Source organism: Camelus ferus, chromosome 17 (genome assembly GCF_009834535.1).
Source record: "Camelus ferus isolate YT-003-E chromosome 17, BCGSAC_Cfer_1.0, whole genome shotgun sequence".
Lineage (NCBI taxonomy): Eukaryota > Metazoa > Chordata > Mammalia > Artiodactyla > Camelidae > Camelus > Camelus ferus.
Window position 1 is genome coordinate 45,863,787 of NC_045712.1, and position 27,990 is coordinate 45,891,776.

Below are 27,990 nucleotides of genomic sequence, written 5' to 3' on the forward strand. Positions count from 1 at the left end.
CATTGCAGGATCAGAGGGTGTGCAGAATTTTGCTTCTAATGTTGAAACTTTATGCCAAATGGTGTATTCACCAGCAGCACATAAGCGAGCCTGCATCTCACCAGGTGTTTACCAGAGTACCAGAAACTGAGATGAAACCTGTTCTCGGGAGAGAAGGTGGCTTTTGGAAATTTCCTTCCTCTGAAGAAGGAAGGAAGTGTGTCTTCCTTCCTTGTTGTGTCTGGAAGTGAAGTTTTTCCATGTAGAAAATGACCATGAATATTTAGTCAAGTTAGGGCATCGGGTCAGCATTTCTGATCCAAAATCAGGAAAGTTATAAAGTGATGGACTGACTGTCCAGGGAGCATGTTTGATACTCCCTGGGAGCTGAGTGCCCGAGTTAGTCGGGTGAGAGAAATGGGGCGCTGCTCTCCGTGGCAAGGTGAGGGTAGTTAACAGCCCTGGTGAAAGTGCCCGTGGACAGCGGCGGCCGCAGCACGCAGGGCCTGTGATGGGAAGTCGCAGTGTGCACGGTCCCGCTCGGGTTCCCGTGCAGCAGGTGGCCCCGGCGGCTGCCGCGCTGGGAGAGACAGATGGGGTCAGGCCTGGTTCGGGGTCTGAAGGGGGTTTTGTTTTGGTCCCTTGGTTTTTAGGTTAATCCAATGGCTGGACCTTTGTTAATTGGGAGGCCCCCCGTGCCTGGGAGGGCAGAACAGTGATGTGTGAAGAGTTGGAAAGGGCTCCAAGTAGATGTTTCCAAGGTTGCCTGCCCACCACTAACCATTCTGAACAGCCAGTAAGCAAAATACCATTCTCTCGTAAAGTTGTTGCCATGAATTCTTGTGTTTTTGAAGAAGCTGCAGACTGTGGTCAGAGCAAAGAACGATAAATGACCTGTGCTAACTAGCCAACTGGAGTGGAGGTGGAGATTTTAGTACCCACAAAAATGATGTAAAGATGGCCTTGCCCGTATAAAGCTAGGCCAAAAGTATCAAATCTTACTTTCTAAGTTGAGTTTTGTTATACCTCAGTGATGTGGCAGGAGGAATAAAAGCCTCCCAGCTTCGTTCACAATGTGGACCTTGGGAGCATGTGCTCTGGATGAGAATCTCCACTAGCCTGAGATTCCTTCTGATTCTGCCAGGAACGGGCCTTGTGCGTGCTTCTGGTCCCCCAGACATCTCCCACGTTCACACCTTGGCCCGCAGTTCTGTTCCTCCCCATCTTCTCCCAGGAGGATGTCTATCCTGCGAGGACTAAGGCAGGCTCCCCTCGCCCAAAACCCTCCACTCGAAAGAAGCTGTTTTCTCTCTTCATGTTCATAGTACATCCACTTCCCTTTCTCCCTCACAGTTAGGAAAATTTGTTTGGATTATTTTTAGTTATTTGCAGGCTTGTTTATTGTCAGGGTATGTCCCTGTCTTACCGTCATGCCTCACTCTGGTCAGTAAAGATTTCTAAAGGACACTTTCTGATTAGATTAAGGGGAGATGCAGAGTCTGGAAGCATGAGCACCTGAACCTGGAGGGGGCGATACCAGGTGATAGGGAGTTGAGGAAAAGGCAGCGTGAGGCCACAGCATGAGGCCCAGGAGGACCCAGACTTGGGTCCTTTAATCTCAGCACCTTTAATCAGAGCGGCCCTGGGGTCTTTTTGTCAGGACTGGATCAGAGAGGCAGCTGCTGGCTGGTGCTCTGGCTCTCAGATCCAGGAAAGGACGGCATGTTGCCTAAACAAATAAATTATTGTATTTGAGTAAACTGTGCTGTTTCAGTCCTTAAGAAGGGAGACATCAAACATGCTTGGTGGTAGATATTTTTCCTGTATTTACAACCTCCTAAATTTGAATTCTTACTCGTGACATTGGGAACCGGCAGCTTACAATATTGGGTTGTTACTTGGGAAGACAAGTAGACGTGCAGATTTTGACAGAGGTGTACCTGTGTCTGCGGTGAAGAAGTACCGGCAGACGGGAGTGTAGTCACGAGTGTCTGAGCACCCACCTCACAACCAAGTTCAGCCAAGAGGCAGAAGAACCCCTGGCAGCTGAAAACCAAGAGGGAAGAAAAGCTTTCTCATACTAAGAACTCAGTGTGGACTAGGTAAGGGAAGATTAAAATTTAATTTAAAATTACATCTGCTTTAGGGGGAGGGTATGGCTCAGTGGTAGAGCACATGCTTAGTATGCATGAGGTCTTGGGTTCAATCCCCAGTACCTCCATCAAAAAACTAACTAAATAAATAGAACTAATTACCTCCCCCTGCAAAAAAAAACAAAAACAAAAAGATAAAATTACATCTGCTTTAATCGGTAGGGATTAAGACAGCCAGCTGAGGGCCACCAGAGCAGAACTATAGTGGTCCCCAGTGGGCTTGAAGAAGTTTGCTACCTTGTCATTCATTGGTAGGCTGACGTGTGTGTGTCTGTGTGTGTGGCATTACTTGGAGTTTGTATCTTAAGCTGTTGGTTTTTCATGGGTCTCCTTTTTGTTTTGAGCAAAGGCGGCTTCAATGATCCATCCCAAAGAAGTGCCCCCTGAAGCCATCTTACTGGCCGTCTACCTCGAACTGCAGAATGGTAAGAGGTTCTTCTCTTGAGTCAGGACTGTATCCATCCCCTCAAAGAGCCCAAGATTTTTGATGTCTGCTTTTTCCCTTCAAAATGGAAACTTTGCCTTCCTTGAAGATGTTACCCATCCAGTTCTTCTCAACAGGAATGTAGCTAAATCCAGGTCACAGCTCTGAGGCATATACCGCCTCCTGGATGTAGCTTGCTAGAGGAAAGGCTGTGGGCCCCACAGGAGAGGTGGAGTGAAGCAGAAACGGAGAGACGAATGGGAGAAGGGAAAGGGGACGGAAGTAGCACGGGCTGTTAGTCATACCTTCCTGTTGACCACGGGCCTCTGCACAGGGCTCCCCTCTGACAGCTGAAGAAGGGGCCCCCGGCAGGCCTTGCCCCCTGCGAGGCATGACTGCTCAGCGCCTGCTCTTAGCACCCTCCTTCTGCGCAGTCTCCCTGTAGGCAAGTTCTCAAACTGGGCTAAACCCTCAAATCAGTGGGGAACTTTTAAAAATCCCATTGCCCGGGTCACACACTGAGTTTCTTCCCTCGGAGTCTGGGGACGGAACAGTGGTGTTCTGTGACTCCAGACCACCGCTCCTCCACATCACCTCTGCCCCGCTTGCAGGGTTCCCATGGCTGGCTTTGTACGGGGTGGCACAGTCATACGCTTTTTTTAATGGGAAGTGTTTTTATAGGTAATACCCAGCTGGCCTTGCAGATCATCAAAAGGAATCAGCTGCTCCCTGCAGTGAAAACTCTCTCTGAAATGAGAAAGAAGCCAGTGTTTCAGCCTGTCCATCCGATCCAGCCCATCCAAATGCCGGCTTTCACTGTACAGAGAAAGTGATATTTTGCTTTTGGAAAACTGTTACCTGAGACCCAGGGGAGTATTTACAAGACCTTTTTAGTTGCATCACAGCAAAATGAATAAAAGACAGATGATGAAGGGTGCTAGTTTTGAAGGCACAATTTTGAAACGATTCTAGCCCATGATTTTTTGTTTTGCCAGAAGCTTACTTAAAATTAAGGATTCACAAACTCATTTTCATCTCTTTTCCGTTCATCGTTGCTAGACTATTAATTTTGAGCCATTATGTGAGATGCCTGTGTCATAGGCAATTAAAACACAATCTTATTAGAATAGTCTTGTAGAATGCATTTTATCTTTCTTGGAACTACTGAGTGTTTTGGCCTCTGAGATTTAGTGTTAAAGTTTTAAAAATGGAGAGCAGAACAGAAGCAGTAGACGAGTAGCCAGTCTAGAGGCCGACCAGGGCCGAGGGAAGGGGCAGCTGATGTGTTGTATGCCTAGTTGTGACAGTTGTGACGAAAAGGACCAGAAAATGCTTAATAAGACCCACAGGGCTAGCAGACGAGTTAAGAAGAGATGACTGATCTGATAGGAATCAGTCATTTTGCTTAAAAATTACAGATGAAGACAAACAGCGTTCAGGGCACTTGCTCGGCCTCCTGTACCTGGAGGCAGAGGCAGTCGTTCTGGAGTCTGTTAGCAGGGAGTTCAAGGTTCATTGCTAACCCCTTTGCAAATGCAAACAAGAATTTAAAAGCTTCTTTCCAAGAGACAGGTTATGTGTTGTGTGGTTGACATGGCTGAAATTTGTCCGTAGGGTCGATACACTAACTTCAAAGTAGGAAAAAAAAACACACTCTACAGACTTGCTTTAAAAAAACTGGTGGGCCCCTAGTTAAGATCACATTTGGTAGAGTCATCAAAGCTTGTCGTTAGGATCATCCCTTGCTGTTGACATCTCTTCGGTTCCCTACTTTGGAGACCAAGTTCAGGTAGGGAAACATACCAGCTGAATCTACAAGATCCTCGGTTTCATGGCTGGAGAGGGGAGCGTTTGGCTAAGCATGTGATTTATCCAGAACATTACCTGAGGTATTCCGTTGCTCACATCAGTTGAGTTAGGGATCTACACCGGAACTGAGGATTTGTGGTGTGACTGGACCTACTGTCCACTGCTGACGCAGAGAAGGGGGATTCTCCTTCCACTTGAGCATGGGATGGGTGTGCACAGCTTGATTGCTCTTTTGCCACATTGCAGTTGTTTTATTTACAGAGTAGATTCTTTCTGGGAGGATACGGAAAACAGGTGACCCAGTTTCCTTGGGCATCTCAAAGCCTTTTCCAAATGAGATGGGAGTAGGACCCATCAGCTGCACTGGTGTTGGTCCAGGTCTGCAGCTGCGACTCTCCCAGCCCCCGACAGGAGCCCTCCCATGCTGCAGGCTGGTAGCAGAGTTGCTTGGCCTGAGCATTTTCAGGACAGAGTCCACACACTTCGTAAACTGCTGGGATTCCACAGTGTCTCGGGTAGTGTCATGTGGTGGAAAGCCTATCATTGTACTTGAGAACACTACATGTTTGGAGGAACCTCAAGAAATTGGAACTTTCCCTGCTTGCTAGTTGGTTTTTGGAAAAGCAGGAATAGCTATGAGGCAGATTAGGCCCTAGGTGCTGTGTTAAATAAGAATACTTTTGGCTGCAAGTGGCAAAAAATGGACCCATAATTTAAACAAAGAGTTTTCCTCTCACTGGAGAAGGGGGCACATTGGCAGCCAGCGGCCTTGGCTTTTTTGCTGAGTGATGCCATCAGGGATCAACTCTTTTTCCATGCCACCATCCTTGGTATTTGGGCTTTTGTCCCCGTGGTCACAGAATGTTCCCACAGTACAGCTGCATTGAAGGCAAAAAAGAAGAGAGCAGAGGCAGCCCTCCTGTGTTGATAGGAGACCCTCAGGAACAGAGTTTCCCAGAAGCCCCCACAGACCCCAGCTTGCTTCTGCTGTCGGGGCGTCCAGGCACCATCCTTAGCCGCGGTTGCTGGGATAGCCCGCGCGACTTCAGGAGAGGCCAGTGGAGTGTCTCCCGCTGGAGGACTCTGCTGGATGCCTTGTCACATTATCGTCCGAGCAGCCCAGCCTTGCCTTCCACAGCCACCCTGGGCAGATCCAGGCACAGTGAGCGTCAGCTCCTCGCCGCTGTGACTCCATCCTCCTGAGTCTACACGCCAGAAAGGCTCCTCCTGCCAGTTTGTCCTGCCCAGTCTGTTCACACTGCCTCTGCAAGCAAACTGTGCTGAGAGGTTTTAGATGCCCCGTCCGTGGAGTTTTTCCTGGCTGTCCTGATTTCTCCTCACTTCTCCCCTCTTTGTGTCTCTCTTGATACACACTTTTTCTTCTACGGTATATGGTTTTCTTTCTTTTTATTTTAATGGAGGTAAAATCGAACCCAGGGCCTTGGGCAGGCTAAGCATGCGCTCTGCCACTGAGCTGTACCCTTCCCCCCTTGCGGTCTGGTTTTCTGTAGTGTAACAGGTGGGGTGCTCTGGGCATGAGGCTCAAAGGGTGGGGTGATATTTGATGGGTTGTGAATTCTGAGACGAGCCTCAGCAGCTTCTGTTCCAGCTCCGCCACCTATTCAGCGGCATCATCGGCAAAACAGGGCAGAGTTCACTGCGTGGACCCCTTCACAGACCCACAGAGAACGTGACTGCAGGTATCCCCAAAACTGCAAGGCATGAACCCTCAGAGGAGCTGGAGTAGTCTTTGATTTTGCCCCCGGCCCCCAACCCACAGGACAGCCTGTGCCTTTGGGGTCTCTCCTGCCCCCCGGCCTCACCTGCGTGGACACCACTCACCCCCACACCCTCCTCAGGGCAGCATGCCTGGTGCTCCCACCATGCGGGGGCCCTCACTGGCTGGTTCACTGGGATCTCTGCCCCTTGTGACCAACCAAAGTGACCTGATCTCTCAAGGTTTTCGATGGGTTGGCAAAATGAGGGTAACTTTCCTCAGGGCCCAGTGTGAAGATTGAAATGGGATAATGAATCAAAGAGCACCTGGTGGACATTCACTACAGGTGAGTTCACCTAACCTGCTGCTGCCTGAAAGACCTGCTCAGCCCGGTCACCCTCTACACCTTCATCTCAGCGTCACCTCTCAGCCTCCCAGCATGCCCCTTCTTGGAAGCCATCCTGGAGAAAAGTGACCAGTGACGTTGTGGACCCCGAACCAGATTCTTGGACTGGCTTCAGATCTCAGCTCTCTCGCTGGGACAGACTGATCTGGAACACGTTGTTTTGCTTCTTTGTGCCTCAGTGTCCTCGTCTCTTAAAAACAGGGTTCTAACAGTGCCTACCTCGTGGGTTTGGAATGAGGTGTAAGGTGCTGGACATCATTACTGTTGCCAGATGTGCCTTGAATTCCAAATGTTTGAAAGGGAACTCTATAATTTTTACTATGTAATAGAAAGGATTATCAAAGCAGAGACTTTTCTGAGCCACTGACATTGTGGAATTGAGTGCTGGAGAGCAGGGGACTCCATGAGGCAGACAACTGCCTCCTTCACTTTGGATGTGTCCAGTGTCTGGGCCGTGGGAGTTGTTCAGTGTCCACTGGCATCCTATGTTCTCACCCCATTCTCGCCTGCCTTCCTCAAACCTTATCCCTTGATGACAAGAGGTCCCTTCCTCTACCCTTTCCTCCTCACCTCCGCCTGTGGCCTGACTGCCTGTAATACAGCTCTGACTCCCACCAGGGGTCTCTACCTTGTCCTTGTGCCACTGTTCCTTAGCTTCCTTTGGTCCCTCCCTTACACCCTATGTGTTACTCAAACTGGAATCTGTGCACCTCCCAAAAGGAATCACCACTTCCCACCCTCAGGGCTTTGCCTCAGTTTCCTCCACCCCCTCAAACTTTGTTCCAGTTCCAGTGTGCACATATCCTGGCCTCTTCGAGTCCATGACTCCCAAGGAGATACCTCTTAGGTCTCAGCTCTTCATTCCACAGGGGTTTACAGGGGAGCGTGTTCTGTTCTGGTGAGCTTTTCAGGTGAGCCCCCCCCCCCAACTATAACCTGTTGGACCTTGGGGTTTAGTCACTGTTCTGTTCTCTGTCATCTGTTTTCCTTCCCTTCCCAGATTGCAAGTGCTTTGAAGACAGGACTGTGCCTTATAAGTGTGTGGATTATTCTACATGAACGATGAAATCTGCAGAACAGGAGTTAGGGTGACTTCTTTCTGGGCCTGGCAGTGTCAGAGTGACTTCTTTCAAGGTGGCTATGGTTTATTAACATAATCCCAAGGTTCACAGGGCCTCAACTTCCTTGACCCTCAGAACTTTTCAGAGTGAGTTTAACAGTGGCCCAGGGTGGGTGGGTTACTGGTCAAACTGCTGGCCAAGCCGAAAGTAACCAGACCTGTACAGACACCGGGCAAGCCATTTACACACTCAGCTTCTCTTCCTCCCTGGGCAAAACGGCAGAAATAAGGGCTCTGGGGTGGGAGTGGGAGTGTCGCGGGAGGAGGCCGCGGAGTTCATTAGCCCCCTCATTTGGGGCAAAGGGGATCCGTGTGGTGACAAACAATTGTCCTGGAGGATTTAGGAGGATTTGGCCAAGTGTCCCTGTGGGCCCCAAGCCTCCTCCTAATCCCGTCCACATTTCAGACTACTTAGGATCGCATTAAATGTCAAAGCCGGCGTTTAGGGAAATATCTACATTTCGTATGCATCGCCCTGGTCAAAAGAAAAGCTGAAACGAACCTTCGAGCATTTGGCGCGAGAGGCGCTCTGTGTGGTCCGGAGTGTGAATGGGGAGAGGGGGGCGGCGCCCTCACGGCCTCCCCGCCCAGGAATGCGGGCTTTTCACATGGAGAAAATGCTAATGCTTTGTTCCAGCGCCGGCCTCCCGGAGGCGCGGAGGCGCCCGACCGGATTGTCACAGCTGCATTTGCATGTGAGCGGCCCCGTCCCCATCCCCACCCCCACCGCTCCCCTCCCCCAGCACGGCTTTGCGGGGGGGGGGGGGGGCCTCCTGGGACTGAGGGAAGGCCGCCCGCGACGCCCCTCTGCCATCATTCAGTCCCTGCGAAAGCCACAGGTAGCTATTCGAAACTTTCTGAAAGAATATCCTTTCCCCTGAGGCACCAGGCAGGTGAATTTTTTTTTTTTTACTCCAACAGGTTATTTAACGCTTTCAGTTATTTTATATGAAACAGTTTATCCCATCGAGGAAGATCAAGGCGTAGCATGAACATCCTCCAGTCCAGTTTCCCATTGATGGCAAGAACCCTGCGTCTGATGTGACACTTTGCAGGGGTTCCAAACTAACCTCCGAGGGAGCAGCCAAGAGCCCGCAGGTGGCCGGGGGAGGGGAGAGTCCAGAGAGTTAAGCGGGCTGGTGGTCCGGCAGCAAAGGCTCAAGGAGGGGACCTGCTCCGCGGGGGCCACGCTTGGGCCTCGGGGCCCAGAGCGCCACCTGCCGGCGGTGAACCAGCCCCAGAAGAACCCAGACACTGGCGGCCCAGGGGACCCGGTCTCCCCAACAATGCTCCACGTTTACCGGCTTGGAAAGCCACCCAACCCGAGGGCGCAGTGCACAGGGGACCCAGCATTTCCCAGGGCTGAACTTTATTCTGGCCGACCCCCAGGGGCCAAGGGATGCAGACAGAAAAATGGGATCCTGCCCAAGGAACATGCTCACTCTCCTCCAGTCGTCACGGTGTTTGATTCATTTCGTTCCTTTTTATTTTACTGATTTTCTTATAATTATTTAGCTTTATTTATTTTAGTTATTTCCTTTTATTTCGTTTTTGTTCCATTTATTCCACTTCGTTATTTTACTTGGTCTGTTATTTCATTTCATATTCTTTTGATTTTACTAATTTTTCATTATTTTTGTTTATTTTATTTTTATTTTCTCTTCATGCCATTAATTGACTTTTAATTTTATTTTATTCATTTTATCTCATTTCACTTATTTTAAAATTCATTTCCTCTTATTTTACTTTATTTGTGGTTGAAGGGAAAAAAATGGATACTTTTTTATCCTACTCTGAAGCTTATGTATTTTCCTGCCTCTGAGTTTTGAGAAATAGTGAAGACAAATACTATCTCAGCTAATTATTAAGGATGTTTGTCTCATCCTCACAACTAAATTGGAAGCACTAAAAGTCAAGGGCAAGGTTTGATGTCATAATTTGGCCAGAGAAATGTGTTGACCAAGAGCCAGTTGACATAATGTCCATCAGTCATATATTTTAAGCTACATCAAGATACCTGCTCTGGGAATGATTGTTAGCCTCAGGAGCTCCATGCCAAACTGAGGACAGAAAAAAGGACCCAGGAATTCCAACAAGGCTTCATGGAGGACGTGTCACTTCAGGTAGGCAGGTGGAGGGGGGCAGGAGATGGCACCAAGTGACTGGACCATAACGGGCTCCTTCCAGATAAATAAGACTAGGAAAGAAGTTCCCAGGGTTTGGTTTTGTTTTGTTTTGTTTCCTGTCACACTGCAGTGGGTCTCAGGTGCTGCAGGGAGAGTGGTCTGTATTTGAGGTAGGCAAGGGGTCATTTATTTGTCAGAGCAGCCTCGGCTCTCAGATCTGATGATTCTATGTGTTCCCTGGAGGACCAGAGCGCTCGTGACTCCCTGAAACCATGTACAATATGGTGTGTGTCTTATGTTATTTTGGGGAAGGGGAGGGTGAGTCACTATTTGCTATCAATTCTCTGGAAGGCACTAGGAATTGCATTTCTGGGTTTTCACCTTATCTTCCCCCAACCTTTTATTTGGAAAAAGATTGAACATGGAAAAGATGAAAAAGTGGCATAGTGAACACCTTTATACCCCAGATCCACCAGTTACCACTTGGCTAACATTTGCTTTCGTTTCCTCCCTCTCTTCTCTATGTGTATTTTTCAAGTGAACTTCTGAGAGTAAATTGTAGACATGAAACTTCAGCACTGAATGCTTCAGCCCGTGTCTCTAAGAACAGGGCCATTCTCTGCATAACCATAGTAATTTTATTGTAATAACTTATTATAAGAATTTAATAATACACAGTCCATATTCAGTTTCTTCATTTGCTCCCAGAACACCCTTAGTGGCTGTTTTTCCCCTTGGTCAGTACCCTGCATTGCATTTGGTTGTCTTGAGTCTTTAATTCAGAACATTCCTCTAACCTTTTTGGTCACTTTTTCATTCCTGACACCCCGTCCCTGAAGGATCTCTGAAGGACCTCTCCTCAGAAGCCTGGACTGTGGTTTCTTAAGTTTTCTGTTCTTGCTGTCCTGTCTCTTTAAATTCCAACACCTCTACCCCCAACATCACTCCCAAACAACCTAATAAGGCAAGCTCCAGGACATCCATATTTCCCTTTTAAAAATGGCACTCTTTCTGGGTTGAGAAATTCAACTTTGTATTGCTCCTTTTTAAAAATATATATATATACTGTGAATAGTTTTGTACTTTTATTACTAAAACAGGTAAGTTCCAGTATTATGACAAGTTCATTAGATACGTTTTGAGTCAAAACAATACCAGAATCTTGTTTCAATATATAATTACAGGAAAATGGATGACTAAATTTTGGTATATTCATATAATGGAATACTACACAGCATTTAACAGTTAAAGAGCTAGAGCTGCATATATCATTGTGGATAAATCTCAAAAACATATTGTTGAAGAAAAAAAAACCATATTGTTGAGCCAAGACATGGAAGCAACCTAAATGTCCATCAACAGGTGACTGGATAAAGCAGCTGTGGTATATGTATACGATGGAATACTACTCAGCCATAAAAAAGAATAAAATAATGCCATTTGCAGCAACATGGATGGACCTGAAGATTGTCATACTAAGTGAAGTAAGTCAGTCTAAGGAAGAAAAATAGCATATGACATCATATGTGGAATCTGAAAAATGGAATCTAAAAATTTATGTGTGGAATCTTAAAAAATGCCACAAATGAACTTATTTACAAAACAAACAGGCTCACAGACATAGAAAACAAACTTATGGTTACAGGGGTGAAGATGGTGGGAAGGGATAAATTGGGAGTTCGAGATTTGCAGATACTAACTGCTATATGTAAAATAGATAAACAACAAGTTTCTTCTGTACAGCACAGGGAATTATATTCAGTATCTTGTATTAACCTATACTGAAAAAGAATATGAAAAGGAACATATGTGTGTGTATATATATATATATATATGACTGAATCACTAAGCTGTACACCAGAAACTGACACAACATTGTAAACTGATTTATACTTCAATTTTTTTAAAAGAAAAAAAATACTGTTGAGCACAAAAAGTAAGTTGTAGAATAATATGTTCTTTTGAATACAATTAAAAACACTAAAAATCTGAAAAATTATTATATTGTTTATGGATTCATAAGCATGTACTAAAAGTAAGAAATCATGCCTGAAACTGATAAACACCAAATTCATAACAGTATTAGCTCTAAGGAGGAAGAAAAGAGGATGGGGTCAGGGAGGGGTATAGAAAGTCTCAACTGTTCCTATAATGTTTTCTTTCTTTAAAAAGGTCTGACTCAAACACGCATAATGATAAGGTTGGATACAGAATATGGCTCCATAATGACTCCACAGGTGTCAGTCTCTGATGTCTATGTTTGAAGTATTTCCTGTGTTGCCCTTTAGTGATGTGGCTGTCCTTAGCACTGAATGCTGGAAAGGGAGGCCTCTGGGGGATATGGGAAGTGGTTGCAGCCCCAGGCCACACCCAAAACGCTGGTTGGAGAAAACGAGTTGGGATCCCGGGAAGTACCATGGTGGAAAGAAGGGGATGGCCACAGCTATTCGGGCCTGACCCACATCTGGTGAAACGCAGGGTGGACAGCAGTCCTGAGTTGATGAATCCACGTGCAGGTGGGGGCAGGTGTTTGGGGACCTCGAGCTCACACAGGGCTTTCAGAGTCTGGCGTGGGTGGGAGGTGGTGTAAAGAAGGAAGCCGCCTTCCAGTCCTGGCCCCGTGGCCCTGCTGCCACAGCCAGTGGTAGGGCTAAGGGCCCCGCTTGGACAGGGTTTTTGCTGCGCCTGTGGGAAAGGGCTCCCCGGGAAGAACGGGGTTGCCATGAGCCCAGTGAAGACACTGTCCGGGCCTGACTCCCAGGGAAGCTCTCAACACTCAAACTGGGCAAAAGATGAGTTTCCTTTCCATGAATTTTGGGAGGTGTCCTACTTTGCTTTCTAATATGTTTGTGAAGCATCTTCTCGTACACCCTCTCCTCTTTTTGGATCTGGCTTTAGGGAGGGTAGGAAACATACATACTCTGAAACTCAATTGCTGGATCCAAATCCCAGTTCCACTGCTTCCTGTGTGACTTTGGGCAAGTTACTTCACCTCTCTGTGCTGCAGTTTCCTCATTTGTAACTTAGGATCATAATATGAACCTCATAGACCTGTTATGAGGGTTAAATGAGGTAATATTTATAAAGCTCTAGAAACAGGGCCCTGCACCTACTAAGTGCCAGATCAGTGAAGGTTAAATAAATTAAGCTATGAGGGGAGGGTGTAGCTCAGTGGTAGAGCACATGCCTAACATTCATGAGGTCCTGGGTTCAATCCCTAGTACCTCCAGTAAAAATAAATAAATAAATCTAATTACCTCCTCCTACCAAAAATAAAGATAAATTAAGAAAATGTATTGACACAGCATTGTAAAATGACTATAACTCAATAAAAAAATTTAAAAGAAAAAAGATGTAGAAGCTACTATAAAATGCCTTCTGGAGACCCTGAATCCAGCTGTCTTCTACTTTTTGGGAAAGAATGTAGGATGGTTTCATGGGAAAGTATTGAAATCAGACACTTCTGGATTCAGCTCCCAGCTCTGCCACTTCCTAGCTGTGTGACTATGTGCCCATTGCTTGCCCTCTCTGGGCCTCAGCTTCCACAATTAGAATGAGAGTAAGGCTCACTTTGCAGGCGATGTCAAGAAGTGCTTCCTTAGAGAAGCTGCTCAGGCAAGGGCCTCTAGCCGTTTTAAGAGGGGTGCCTTGAGTTTTTAATTTCTGCCTGTTAGAAGCCAATGTGCTCAGGAATGAGTAGGTGGCAAAGGGCCTCCTCTGGCTGCCCCTGGCCTGGAGCCTCTGACTTTTCCAGGCCTTCTCTCCCTGGCAATGGGTTTCTTCTTCCTTTTAGGTCTTTCATAAGAACAGTGCAATAAACCCTGTAAAACCAAACAGTGGCTTCATGGATGAGGATTCTGAGGCCACTGGCAGCCCCTCATTTAGCCTCTATCAGCCCCTCAGAGGCCATAGAAACAGAGTGGCTGTTGGCTACCTGGTATTTCTGTGATGACTGTCCTCTCTACTTAAAGTTGGAATGTTTTCTAGCACCCTGAGTATGGGCTATCTTACTTTTCTATCTACCTGTCTGTCATCTATCAATCCATCCATCCATCCATTTCTGTCTGTCTAGCTATCCATCCGTCATTAACTAAAGTCCAGGCCAGGCGATCAGGAAAATGGTGGACAGGATTCTGGGGGTAAATGACAAGCTTTGGTCCCTCATTTAAGGATTCATTCAGTAAAACTCATACAGCAAAAAGGTTCAAGGCCCCTGGAAGCCTGCCTGAGCCAGAAGCGCCTGCGGATGGGGACATTGAGGCCAGAATTCAGGAGAGAAAGTCTAGGCTTTTCTTGGTAGTCTTGTGTATTTGGGGGAATTCCAACGATGTTTAGTTGTTCAAAAAACCTTTAATCAAAATAAGACGTTTGTGTTGTTGTGTTGTTGTTAAATATAAGAGTGAAGTTCAGCAAGGGTCAGGACAAAAGGAAGAGCATGTTGCTGACAGGAGGTGCCCAGGAGAGTGGTGTCAGGCCCCCCACCCATCCAAGGCAGGGGCCTCAAATGTGAGAGGTGACAGACGGAGCCAGGACTGCCCAGCTTCCCTTGGTAGGCCATCCAGATTTTCCTCTGCTGAGGAGGAAAAGGGATTTCTTCCCTATGATCCAAAACAGAGATGAGTGTAGGGCGCTGTGTGGCAGGATTTTCCGCCCTCTGAAATCCCTACTGGGTCTGGCGGCCAGCACTTGGCCTGCAGGGCCACGGTCTCTCATTTTAGAGGGTGATCCTAATGAATTAAAATTCAATTAATCTGACTTTTAAGGGCAAGAAAAACTATTTGTGAAAAATCATTAAACAGCACATAAAACCCTTCGAGGAAAGGGGAAGACTAGAAGTCCGGCCTGGCTTTTGTTAAGGTACTTTTGGCCCAACGAGTTAACTTTTGGGAGGAATTTTAACAAGACAGTGGTCAAAGTGGAATTTGTTCATGGAGTTTATTTAAGGTTTTACAAGGCTCTGCAAAGAGTCCTCCCCTGAGTCTGGACAAGAGGAGAGTTTGGTAACAACGTGGTGAGAGGTGAAATCTTCTGGGGCATTCTGAAACCTGTGAGGAAACAAAACAACTGGCCTGGATGTTTCACAAATGTCAGGTCCTGAAAGACAAAGGCGGGCTGGCGACCTGAGCTGATTAAAGGGGATTGGAGGGATGGGCCCCTGACCGGGTCCTGGGAGGGAAAAACAAACGCGCCCGGAAGGGACATGACTGGGGCAACTGGTGAAATGTGAATATGTCTGTGGATTAGATAATAGTCGTGTATCAATGCTGAATTTCCTGATTCACATACTGTGCTTTGGTTACATAAGATAATGCTCGTGTTCTTTGGAAAGGCACCAGGAAGTGATTAGGAGTAGCGAGGGGCATCTTACCCTCCCAGATGGTTCAGAAAAGCCAGTTTTACCTCTATCTGTATCTGTATTTTATTTTACATCTATCTGTATTTTATACATAGATACACAAACATATATATACAGATATACAATGCACATATTATGTACTATACACATATTACATGTGTATAATAACATGTATGGGGAGGGAGAGGGTGTGATAATGCAAATGGGGAAATGTTAACCTTTAGGGTCTCTGGGTGAAGAATATATGGCAGTTCTTTGTGTTATTATTGTAATTTTTCTCTACATTTAAAATTATTTCTTGGGGGGGAGGGTAGAGCTCAGTGGTAGAGTGCATGCTTAGCATGCACGAGGTCCTGGGTTCAATCCCCACGACCTCCATTATAATAAATAAATAAATAAATAAACAAACAAACAAACAAACCTAATTACCTCCCCTCTTCAAAAAATAAAAAAATAATTAAAAAATAAAATTATTTCAATATACAAATTAGCAAAAACAAAAATAAGTGGGGGGAGAATATAGCTGAGTGGTAGAGCGCATGCTTAGCAAGCACGAGGTCCTGGATTCTATCCCCTGTACCTCCATTAGAGAAAAATAAACTGAATTACCTACCCTCCCCAAAAAAAGCTGAAAAAATTTTTAAAGTAATAATAAAATAAAAATAAGTAAAACTAAATAAAGAAGAGATTAGAGCTTAGAAAGAAAGGAAGAAAGAAAGAAGGAAAGAAAGAAAAGGTATGACAGAAAACAAACTTATGGTTACCAAAAGGGAAAGAGGGAAGAGGAGGGATAAATTAGGAGTCTGAGATTAGCAGATACACACTACTATATATAAAATAGATGAACAACAAGGACCCACTGTACAGCACAGGGAACTAAATTCAATATCTCGTAATAACCTATAATAAAAAATATGAAAAAGAATATCTGTATGTATAGCTGAATCACTATGGCTGTACAGCAGAAACTAACACAACATTGTAAATCAACTACAATTTAAAAAAGAAATAAAAAGAAAGAAAATATGTGGTACGAAAGGAAACAAACAAAATGTTCATGTCTGTTGACAGCATTTATTGGTTTCCTCCTGTCTGAAAAATGCCCTGAAATAGGTACCAACAAGCTGGACAAGAATTAGGAATCTTCCTCAGAGAGGCTTGCAACCAGACTGGGGAGACCTAAGGCACTTGCCTTCAATCACCGGAAAGCAATGGTCATCCACATGCCCAGAGCCAGCATTCAACCAAGAGTTCCTGAGGCCACTGGTGCCCAGACCGAAGCTGGTGACTTAGCCTCCCCTCCAAGGAGCTGGCAGTCGTAGTTGGAAGACGTAAGTGTAAAATGACTGCAGTGTGGTTTGACAGGATCCGGACAGCAGCAGTAAGGTAGGAGTTTGCTTCTCAGTCTGGGGAGGAAACCTACCAGAAATCACTTACTCCCCATGTGGGACACTTGAAGTAGGGTTTGAAGGCTGAGTTGAAGTTTTCCAGTAAAGGGAAGTTGTGAGCAATGGGAGAGGAGACCGTCTGCCAAGCACAGAGGCAGGAGACAGGATGCAATACCGAGCGATTTTTCAGCAAGTGTACATTGAGCCAAGGCCACAAGCTGGAGGCTCGACAGGTGAGTCATTGCTGACAGGCTTACAGGAGGCCACGGGGGCGACGGGTTCTGAGCCGGGGTTGAAGGGGGCATTGCCTCCAATGCATGGAAACCACAAATTGCACACGGACGGAGGGAATGTCTGGTACAAAAGTACAGAGGTCACGAATGAGTAAATCCCAAGGTGAAGGCCTGGTAAACACCTTGGAGCCCGGGAGTCTGCCCGGGTGGGGCTGGGCAAGGGGTTTGCTGCTCACCTGAGCCAGCAGGCCTTCACCCGAGTCCTCAGCCTGCAGCGCCATGGTCAGGGGCAACCCAGCAAAACAGAAATGACTTCACAGATTTCTAACAGAGGGAATTTAATGCAGAGGTTTGGTAGGAGGTGATGGAACACAGAGGTCAGGAAGCTGCAGCCACTTCTCCTGGCTGGAGGATCAAAGGAGGCGACAGAGTTATCAGGACCCAGGGGACCCCGGCCAGAAGCTACAATCACAACGGGCCTCGAGATGCAGCCAGAAAGAGCTGCAGCCATGGCTGGAGACTGGAGCTGCTACCCAAGGTAAGGAGAGAGGGCAGAACACCTGGTGTTACCCTTCTTCAGGCTCCCAAATCAGCACCAGACTCCTATTGGCCAGACCCAGCCAGAAGCCAGCTGATTCAGGAACCTGGGGAGGAGGGCCACAAGGATCAGGGCCTCTGTGACTCAGAACAGAGCAGGGAAGGGCAGGGAACAGACCTGAGGGCACACAGGTCCAGAAGCAGCCCGGTCAGGACTTCTCCGGGAATTGTCTTCTGTCCTACCCGTAGGTTGCACAGTTGTTTTAGTACTATAGTAGGCATAAACTCACTCCATCCCCCAGGATTCTGTAGCTCAGGAAATGGTACCACTATTTGTCCAACCACTCAGGCCAAAAGCTTTGGAGTCATCCCCACTTGTGTTTCCTGATTTTTTATCTTTCTCTTATCCATGCCACCAGCAGATCTTCCTGGCTCTACTTTCAAAATACAGTGTATTTCATTATTTTGAAGAGGCACATTTTTTCATATGGTAATAATGGTAAATGCTCTGATTATGGATTGCTGCTTAACAAACCATTCCCAACCTTAGTTGCATAAACAACCACCATTTTATTGTACTCACAGATTCTGTGGGTCTGGAGTTCAGACAAGGCAAGGCATGGGCTATTTGTGTCAGCTTCACAATGCCTGAAATCTCAGCTGGGAAGACTTGAACGGCTAGGGTGACTCTAAGGGTTTGAGGCTAGAATCATCCAGAGATGACTTTGCGCACGTCTGGCTCCTTGGTTGGGATGACAAGAATAGATGGGGCCCTCTGGTGATCTATTATCTACTATCTACCTATCGAACGGAACCCTCCTACACTGTTGGTGGGAACGTAGTTTGGTGCAGCCATTATGGAAAACAGTAAGGAGATTCCTCAAAAAATAAATATATTTGCCCTATGATCCAGGAATCCCACTCCCGTGCACAGAGAAGACTCTAACTCAAAAAGACACATGGACCCCAATGTTCATAGCAGCACTATTTATAATAGACAATGTGTGGAAACAACCTAAATGTCCACTGACAGATGACTGGAATACTGACATTATGGTAAATGGAATCCTACCCATCATAAAAAAGAATAAAATAATGCCATCTGCAGCAACGTGGTTGGATCTGGAGATCATCATACTAAGTGAAGTAAGCAAGACAGAGAAAGAAAAATACTATGGTATCACTTATATGTGGAATCTTAAAAAGTGACACAAATGAACTTATTTACAAAACAGAGACAGACTCAGAGACATAGAGAGCAAGCTTTGGTTACTAAAGGGGTGAGTAGAGGGATAAACTGAGAATTCAGGATTTACAGATACACACTACTATATATAAAACAGATAAACAACAAGGTTCTACTGTAGAGCACAGGGAGCTATATTCAATACCTTGTAATTGCTTATAATGAAAAGAAATATATATATATATATATATATATATATATATATATCCCAACCACTAGGCTGTACACCAGCAACTAACACATTGTAAACCAACTATATTTCAATAAAAATAAATAAGTAAACAAACAAATAAACATATTTAGAGTAAACCCAGGTCACCCAATTTAATTCTTTAATCAGTTTTATATTCTCCTAAAACAGTTTTTAAAAATAATAGAGAAACTGAACTTCATCAAAATGTAAAATTCATTCAAAAGAGAGTGAAAACACAGGCTCCAGACTTCGAGAAAAATCTTTGCAAAGCATGTGTCTCATAAAGGAGTCATATCCAAAATATATAAAGAACTCTCAAGCAATAAGAAAGCAAACAACCCAGTTTTAAAAAGGCAAAAACTTTGAACAGACACTGCACCAAAGAAGATCTATGATTCGTAAGAAAGACACAAATGAGAAGAAGAAACAACATCACTAGATATTAGAGAAATGCAAATTATAACCACAATGAGATACTACCATACACCTATTAGAATGGCTAAAATTAAACAAAAACCGTAACTGACTATACAAAGTTTTGGTGAGGATGTGGACAAAGCTGAGCTCCCATACGCTGCTGGTGGAAATGCAAAATGGTACAACACTATTTAAAACCATTTTGTGGTTCCTTGAAAAGTTTACAAACACCTGCTCTGTGATCCAGCCAGTCCACGCATAGGTATTTCTTCAAGAGAAATGATATACACTTCCAAACAAAGGCTTGTATATGAATGTTCAGAGCAACCGTATTTGTAATAGCCAAAACTTGAAAACAAACCCAAATGACCCATCAACAGGTAAGTGGATCAGCAAATTGCAGTGTATCCATCTACTCAGCAGTACAAAGAAAGGAATTACCAATCCATGGACATCATGGATTAATCACAAAGTAATTATGCTGAGTGAAAGAAGCCAGATCCCCGCCCCTCGAGAAAGTAGAAATGGTGCAGAGGAATACGTGTTATATGGTTCCATTTATACAAAACTCCAGAAAATGCAAACTTATCTATAGTGACAGAAAGCAGATGGGTGGTCGCTTGGGGAGAGGTTAAAAGCAGGGTTTATCAAGGGGTCCAAGAACACAAATGAATTTATTTACAAAACAGAGACAGACTCACAGATATAGAAAATGAACTTACGGTTACCAGGGGGGAGTTCAGTGGGGGTGGAGGGATAAACTGGGAGTTCGAGATTTGCAGATACTACTAACTACTATACATAAATTAGACAACAAAGTCCTACTGTAGAGCACAGGGACAGTATTCAATACCTTGTAATGGCCAATGATGAAAAAATATGAAAAAGGAATATATATATGATAACTGATCACTATGCTGTACGCTAGAAATTAACACAACATGGTAAATCAACTTCAAACTAAAAAAATTTAAAAAAGAAAGGGGTCCAAGAAAAACTTTGGTGTAGTTTTTATGGGGATATCCATAAATCGAAGTGTATCAAACTATCTCTAAATGTGTGTAGTTTATTATATGTCAGTTGTGCCTCAATAAAGCTGTTGAAAGAAAGAAAGGAAGAGAAAAGAAAGAAAGAAAGAAAGGAAGGAAGGAAGGAAGGAAGGAAGGAAGGAAGGAAGGAAGGAAGGAAAAGTGAAAGGGAAGGAAAGGAAAAAAAGGAAGGAAAAAAGAAAGGAAGAAGAAACTCAGGGATGTTAATCTGGCAGAGAATGTGTGTCAGGTGCGGGTGGGCATGTCCCAGTGATCTATTGCTGTGTAACAAATGACCCCAAAATTTAGTGGCTTAAAACAGCCACCATTTTATCATATTTTGCAATTTTGTGGATCAGGAATTCAGTCTGGCTCAGTGAGTGAAGCCCAGTGGCACCAACTTGGTGGTATTCAAGCTGGGATGGTCCAGGTGGTCCAAGATGGCTTCACCCACATGCCTGCATCCTTGGTGGAGACGGCTGGGAGGCTGGGCTCCAATGGGCCCCTTTCCCTCACTTGGACTTTCCATGTGGTCTGTATAGAAGGGATGTCAGACTTCTTACATGGTGGCTCAGGCTACAAAAGACCCAGGTGGATGCTGCCAGTTCTGAAGAACAGACATAGCATCACTTCTGCCATACTCTAGTGGCCCAAGTAGCCAGGGGCCAGCCCAGACCCTGGGGGAGGGGCGATACTCCCCCCCTTAGGAATAGCCCTGACAGAGGAAGGACATCATGGGTCCTAAGCCGTTGAGTTGGGTGTATGTGGACAGTGGGCAGGGCTTGTGCGGAAAAGCAATGGAAACGAAGATTTGGGACAGGGCAGATAGGTCCTTGGACGAGAGGGAAAGCAGTCTGAGTTGACTTCTTCAGGTAAGAGGGAGCGCATGAAGTCTGGAGCAGTTGGAATGAGTAAGGGTCGGTGTAGGCTGAAACAGGAATAACTTAAATGGCAGACAGTCTTTTGAAGCTACAAAATCAGACTGTTTGGAATGAGAAGCTGGTCAGGCTTCCGCAGTTACGGATCAGTAGGTACCGATTTATGTATCTCTTGATTTTCTGCTATGTTTATGTAAAAAACGACTTTTATAGTTTTTTGCCCCTTTATTATGAAAGACACACATTTCATTTTAGAAAATCTAGGCTGAGAACTTAGCTTAAACATGGTGGGCCACAGGCAGCCACCATGGGGTCTTGAGCTGTGAGCGGTGGGAGGCGAGACTCCAACTCTATGATGGAGGGGAAGGAGGATGAGACGCTGAGGTTCAGTGGAGGGTAGCGACTGGGCAACAGCACATTTAAGGGGTAGGCAGGCAGTTTGTAAACTACTCTGCAGTACAGTAATGATGGTAATAACAGCAATGAAAACAAAAGGCTAAATTTTTTAAGCATTTTCTTTTCTTTTTAAAAAATATATTTTTGTTTTTGTTTGTTTTTGTTTTGGGGGTAGGTAATTAGGTTTATTTATTTATTTGATGGAGGTACTGGAGATTGAACCCAGGACTTCTTGCATGCTAAGCACACACTCTACCATTGAGCTCTACCCTCCCCTACAAAAAGCTAATGTTTAAATGTGTGCTTCCAGGTCATTGGTACTGTACTAAGCACTGTACACTCAGTAGCTCGTTTAATTCTGATGGGTATTTGCACCAGTCCGGTTATGTGCATGAGAAATCGGAGGCACAGAGAGGTGAAGTCACTCGCTCAAGGCCACAGAGTTAAGACTGTTGAGCTGGGATGTAAGCCTGGCTGAACGCTGAACTACTTTTAACTCCCAAAGCTGGATATTGACTTTAACCTCACATGTAAAATTCAAGGTTCTTTACCCTAGCCTATAAAGTTGTAGGCGACCAGAGTTTATATCCTCTAATTTGTTGCTATTCTGAACTCTGGGTTGTTGAAAGCAGCTGACACACTCCTGATAACGGCTCCAAGGCCAGAGTCAGGGCAGAGTTAAGAGTTGACCCGGTGTGTGGAACGCCAATCCGCCTTCCACTGGCAGATTGCAGGCAAAGATTCAGGGGTTGTCTGGTTGTCTGGTACTGCCTCCCCCAACCCCCGCCCCCATGGTTTAAAATAGTTATTGTGATGTAATGTTTGTTTAATGTTTAAAAAGAATTTCCTGGTGATTTATGTATTTAAAACTTATGTGAATGCACCCTGAGGACCATGGTGAAAGGTGCAATTTTGACATGAAAACAAGCGGGTACATCAGATATTTAATTAAAGGATCAGATGGAAAAAGCAGATGCAGAGTCACTCAGATGGCAGTGTGGTGGAACCCCAACCCCAGGTCTGAGAGCAGCAGGGGCCAGTGTCATCTTTGAAAACAAAATATGGTTACAAATGAATTTGAGAAAGCATGCAAATTTACTGCCTCCATAATTTCAGAACTGGTTTCTTTTAAAAAGTGGTTGCTTATTTAAATACAAATGATTTATTTTCAGGATTCGGAAAGGTATATATATACTCCCTTTCTAATATTAAGGAAAACTGGATGGCTGCTTGCTCTTCCCTTGCTAAGAAAGGGTGTTTATTAGCTAGGATGGCAATGAAAAATTTAATACTAGTTTATAGCAAGAGACTGTCTTTGGCCTTTCATCTGGATATGTGGCTCCTGTTCCTCTCCTGGAAAAGCTATAACCTTATTAAAGTCGAATCCTAATTTGTTCTTTATCACTATACCATATTTAAAAAACCCATAACTGTATCTCTATACAATTGAGATTAAAGTAGTTGCTTTAAAAATTTCCCTCTTTCCCACCTAGGGTAAATTTAGTCTTAATGGAAATAAGAAATGTGCTAATTTAACAATTTACACTGCAGCCCTGATTCCTGGCAATGTCCCGTCAGTTCAAGAAAGGAAAGAAAGGGAAGCTACTTCATGTAGAGAAATCAAAACCCTTTTGCTCCTTCTCTTTCCTTTTTTTTTTTTTTTTTCCTTTTCTTTTTGGCTTATTGTGCGCAATCGTCCCCAGGAAACAAACTCACCAACTGCTGTCAAGTTTGATTCCTCTTTCTGGAGTTACAGCCTTCCTGCTCCTCCAAGATGTCTCTCTCAGCTGACTAGCCACCTCCGCTAGCCACTGGCAAGATATTTAGTGTTGTAGGACCAGGAGGACTGGTAATTTTTTCCCCAACTCTGGTAATCCTTTTTTTTTTTTTAAAAAAAAAAAAAAAAACCTTCTTAGATGCTTGTGGGTGGGGCCAACCCAAGGGAGAGACAGCAGGTCTGGCCCATCCCTTTTCTGACCCTCTGGGGCCATCTTCCTTCTGGAGATTCTCCTCCCCCATCTGTTTTCCTTTAAAAAAAAAAAAAAAGCAAGCAAATTAAAGAAAGAAAAAGAAACAATGAAAGGATACATACAACACCTCTGCTGAAGCAAGGCCAGAATGGGACAAAATTCTGTAGGAAAATTCACATGTGAGCCTGCATGTGTTTACACTCAGGTCTCAAACCGTGGAAGAAGATGGTTGCATGAAAAGCTCCTCTCTAATCTTTAAAGTATAAAATGTTTACTTCTCTTTCATTGGCAAAGAAGGAGCACTTTTTTTTTTTTTTTTGGAGGGGGTAGGTAATTAGGTTTATTTATTTTTTAATGGAGGTACTGGGGATTGAACCCAGGACCTTGTGCACGCTAAGCATGTACTCTGCCACTGAGCTAATACTTGCCTCCTTTTTTTTAACCCCAGTTTTAATGAGATAAAATTGACATATGTTCTGGTTTTATTTGATAATAACTTTTGCATTGCTCACACATCTCGGTGAATGTTCACTGAGCTCAGATTGGCTCCAGGTGCTGAGGAGACCACTCCTGAGGGCAGCTGAGGGCTTGGGCCATGGCTTGCCCTCACCTGGAATTCTAACCATCTCTGACAGTGCTGGCCCCCACGATGGCTTTGTCCCTTTAGAGTGGTGTTTCGCAGCCTGGGGCCTTCTACATGCTTGTCCGGCAGGTTGATTTAAGGGGTGTTTCTTTAGAAAACTCCCTGAATTCTGGTGAGCCAATAAAGAGAAAGAGCTGGGATGTATATATACTGTTTTTCTTTTTTTATTTCATTGTTATGATACAGGCATGGTTATTTAGGTTGGACACCAAGGTTTTTTTTTTAATTTAAGTATAATTTACACAGATGTGAAATTTTGCACAGATCTTAAATGGCAGATTTACAAGTTTTGACAAATTACACACAAATATATTTCTATTTCATCACCCCAGAAGATTCTCTCATCCTTCCCAGTCACTACTCGAGTGTTCTTTTCCCATCCCCACAGCTTAGTTTTGCCTGTTCTAGAATTTCTTCTTTATGCAGTCACGCAGTATGAACTCTTTTGTGTTTGGTTTCTTTCTCCTAACATGATGTTTCTGAGATTCATCCAGGCTGCTGCCTATATAAGTGGGACCCAAGATGTCACTCACAGCTTGGTGTTAAGACTGGGACAGTTGTTCCACCCGCAGGCCTCCACACCAGATACCCTCTAAAGCCTGGTTTGTGGCCCTCTATGCTCTCCCAAGTCAGTCTCTTTCCAGGACCGAGCGAGTGCGACTCCCAGAACCGCCCAGGCAGCCTCGGGCACCACCCAGATGGCCGTGGGGCCGTCACCAGGAACCTCCCCTGAACAGCTGCCCTCTGCCCCCCACCTCCCCCCAGTAAAACTCAAAAGGAAACTGACCCCTCTGCAGATCAAAATTCAGATTTGTTTAATTTCGACTGCACACAAGTGCTTGATGTTTTGGTGTTGATCACAGATATGCAGTCCCAAAAAAAAACGTAAAAAGAAAAAGAAAAAAGGTGGTTATGGTGGGGAATCCAGATCTCAAGGGCAGTGTATATCAGCCTCTGTAGAACCAGGATTCAGAATGAAATCTTTTTTCTTTTTTGAAATAAACGGAAGAGTCCCTCTCCATTCCTCGCTCGGAAGGTTTCAAAGGTCGTCACACTGAAGCCCGGGGGCGTTCATCTCCCCAGCGGCCTGGAGAAGGGAGGAGGTGGGAGGGAGAAGGGAGGGAGCACACAAAAGCGAGCCGTGCCGTGAGGGCTAATGTTTCCTGTTTGCCTGGAACCCCCTCCTCTGTGTCCCCTCCCCCAGCCCCCTCCCAGCACTCGGGCGGAAGTGAGTTTGCTCCTTTGGAGATTAAAAGGATTCCGAATTCCGATCAGTCCCAATAACCAGCCTACTGAGAGGAGGAGGAGAAGAGGCGGCAAAGCAGAGAAAGAGGGGGGCGCGCGCGCGCACGCACCCCGAATTGGGGAGCTGTGCAAAGCCCCAGGAGGCCCGAGCGCACGGCGCGAGCAAAGCCCGGTAGACGCAGCGCGGCCGGGCCACCCGAGTCTTGCTCGGTGACTCCTTTCAAAAAGAAGATGACGCGGGCGCTGGCCGGCGGCGCTGACCACGCGGCTCCCGAGCTCCCCGCGCCGGGCCGTAGCCGGTTCCACTGATTCCGGCGCGCCCCGGTGGAGGCTCCGTCCCCGCGGCTAGGGATCGGAGGGGGGACCAAGCGAGGGCGAAATGGCCCGATGACAAAGGAAATGTGATCCCCCTTCGCTGCCAAGGTTTCAGAGAGGACGGACGTGAGGAGGAGGAGGGGCGCGGGGCGCGCGCGGAGCTCGGATAGCATTGCACGACGGCTCGCGCGGAGCGGGCAGCGAGTACATCTAATATCTTCCTGCCGATGAATAATTCAGGACGGCCCGCGGGGACCTGCGGCCCCGCGCTACGGCGCGGCTAAACCAGAGGAGAAGGAGCGCGCGGGAGGCGCCCAGCCTGGGCGAGGCGGGGGCGAGAGGGCCCCGGGCCGCGTGGGGCGCGCGTGCGTGTTAAGCGCCGGCAGCGCGGCCGGGTTAGGCCGGCGCGCGGGAGACTCGAGGCGCGTGGGGCGCGCGTGCGTACTACACTCGTGCGGCCGCGGCCGGCCCCCACTAGCTGCAGCTGCGGCGGGGCCGACCGCCCTGCAAGGAGGCCGCAACGGGCCGTGCGCAAGCCCGGAGCGCCGCACGCCGGGCCACCCAGGAGCCCCGGCCACCGCGTCATGCGGCGGGGCGGCCGGCGTCGCGCGGGGGGACACGGGCTCGGCGTCGCCCCGCTCCCGCCTTTACTAGTTTGGGGAGCCTTCCTCTCCCAAGAAGAGACTAACTAAATCCGTTTAAAGAAAAGCCACGCACCAAATACTCGTCGAACCAAATTCTACTTCTCCCGCCGGGACTGGGATTGCACAGCGGACTCGACTTTCGGGGACTCCCCACGGCTGGCGAGAAGCTAAGCTGCAGCTGCTCCAGGGAGTCCTCTGACCTCCCTGCCCCCGCTCGCCCCTCGCGTGTCGGGACTTGTTCCGGCGCTCCCGCTTCGGAAGGCACGCAGCCCCCACGTCCTACTCCGGGAGGAATCTGTGTCGCCTCTGGAGAGTGGCATTTAATGCCCGCATTGTCGGGGTGGCAGCGCGCGGGCCGGACAAGACGAGGCCGAGCGGGCCGCGCCGCTCTGGTGCGGGCGCCCGGATTGCAGGCCTAATCGATGCCTTTTTCTGAGTGAGTCGGCGGCTCCCCCACCCACCTCGTCCGCTCTCTCCTCCTCCTCCTCTTCCTCTCTGGTCTCCTCCCTCCTCGGGCCTGGTTGCAAATGGCTTCGTTCCCTGAGACCGACTTCCAGATCTGCCTGCTGTGCAAGGAGATGTGCGGCTCGCCGGCGCCGCTCTCCTCCAACTCGTCGGCGTCGTCGTCGTCCTCGCAGACGTCCACGTCGTCGGGGGGCGGCGGCGGGGGCCCCGGGGCCGCGGCGCGCCGCCTGCACGTCCTGCCCTGCCTGCACGCCTTCTGCCGCCCGTGCCTCGAGGCGCACCGACTGCCGGCGGCGGGCGGCGGCGCGCCGGGAGAGCCGCTCAAGCTGCGCTGTCCCGTGTGCGACCAGAAGGTCGTACTGGCCGAGGCGGCGGGCATGGACGCGCTGCCGTCGTCCGCCTTCCTCCTCAGCAACCTGCTCGACGCCGTGGTGGCCACAGCCGACGAGCCGCCGCCCAAGAACGGGCGGGCGGGCGCCGCGGCAGGCGCGGGCGGCCACAGTAACCACCGGCACCACGCGCACCACGCGCACCCGCGCGCGGCCGCCTCGGCACCGCCGCCGCTCCCGCCCGCGCCGCCGCCGCCCGCGCCTCCCCGCTCAGCCCCCGGCGGCCCCGCGGCCTCCCCGTCGGCGCTGCTGCTGCGCCGGCCCCATGGGTGCAGCTCTTGCGACGAGGGCAACGCGGCCTCGTCGCGCTGTCTCGACTGCCAAGAGCACCTGTGCGACAACTGCGTCCGCGCGCACCAGCGCGTGCGCCTCACCAAGGACCACTACATCGAGCGCGGCCCGCCCGGCCCCGCCGCCGCCGCGGCGCAGCAGCTCGGACTCGGGCCGTCCTTCCCTGGCGCGCCCTTCTCCATCCTCTCGGTCTTCCCCGAGCGCCTCGGCTTCTGCCAGCACCACGACGACGAGGTGAGTGCGGGGGCCGCGGCATGGCGGCGTGGGGCGCGGGTTTGTCCCCCGGGGGGCCGCGTGCGGGCTCGCGGGGGCCTCCGGACTGGTTCCTAAGCCAGGGAAGTGTCCACTCCTTTCCGGATTCTTTCTTTTTCGTTTGGCTACGTGGCAGTTGCTGCCACCAAGTAGATCACGACCTGGGAAGTTTTGTATATAGAAGACCTGGTCTCTGTGCGGGCCTCCCCGAAGGGTCCCAAAACGTGAAGTCCCCCGCTTCCGTATCTCATTTTCTGTGTGGCAAAACGGTTAGGTATGAGCCGGGAAGAGGTAGATGTGTGTCTGTGTACTCCTGGCCTCTATGTGCTAGGGTCCCTCATCTGCTCCCCGACGGTTCCCGGGGTTGGAG

General features: G+C 47.5%; 2 protein-coding genes and 1 non-coding gene across 6 annotated transcripts in view; all 3 read left to right on the plus strand.

Moving 5' to 3' along the window:
- The window catches only part of CNOT10 (CCR4-NOT transcription complex subunit 10), a 54,108-nt gene extending 50,423 nt beyond the window's left edge, over window positions 1-3,685 (plus strand). Inside the window, exons 18-21 of one of the 4 annotated variants that reach the window (XR_004312404.1) lie at window positions 633-775; window positions 1,857-2,081; window positions 2,482-2,557; window positions 3,238-3,274. Coding sequence is in view for 2 of the 4 variants with exons in the window: in XM_032459357.1 (XP_032315248.1) it covers window positions 2,482-2,557; window positions 3,238-3,389 (228 nt within the window). In the remaining 2 variants the exon portion in view is untranslated. Of the gene's footprint in view, window positions 1-632; window positions 776-1,856; window positions 2,082-2,481; window positions 2,558-3,237 lie in introns of all 4 variants that reach the window. The other 3 variants (XR_004312405.1, XM_032459357.1, XM_032459356.1) reach the window with 3 other exon arrangements.
- Window positions 2,129-2,200, plus strand: TRNAT-AGU. The gene has a single exon. It is a non-coding gene; the product is annotated as a tRNA-Thr (tRNA).
- Window positions 3,686-25,804: 22,119 nt separating the features above from the next.
- The window catches only part of TRIM71 (tripartite motif containing 71), a 61,740-nt gene continuing 59,554 nt past the window's right edge, over window positions 25,805-27,990 (plus strand). The window contains exon 1 of the mRNA XM_032459359.1: window positions 25,805-27,602. Within this exon, the coding sequence (XP_032315250.1) occupies window positions 26,751-27,602 (852 nt within the window). The 5' untranslated portion in view covers window positions 25,805-26,750. The remainder of the gene's footprint in view (window positions 27,603-27,990) is intronic.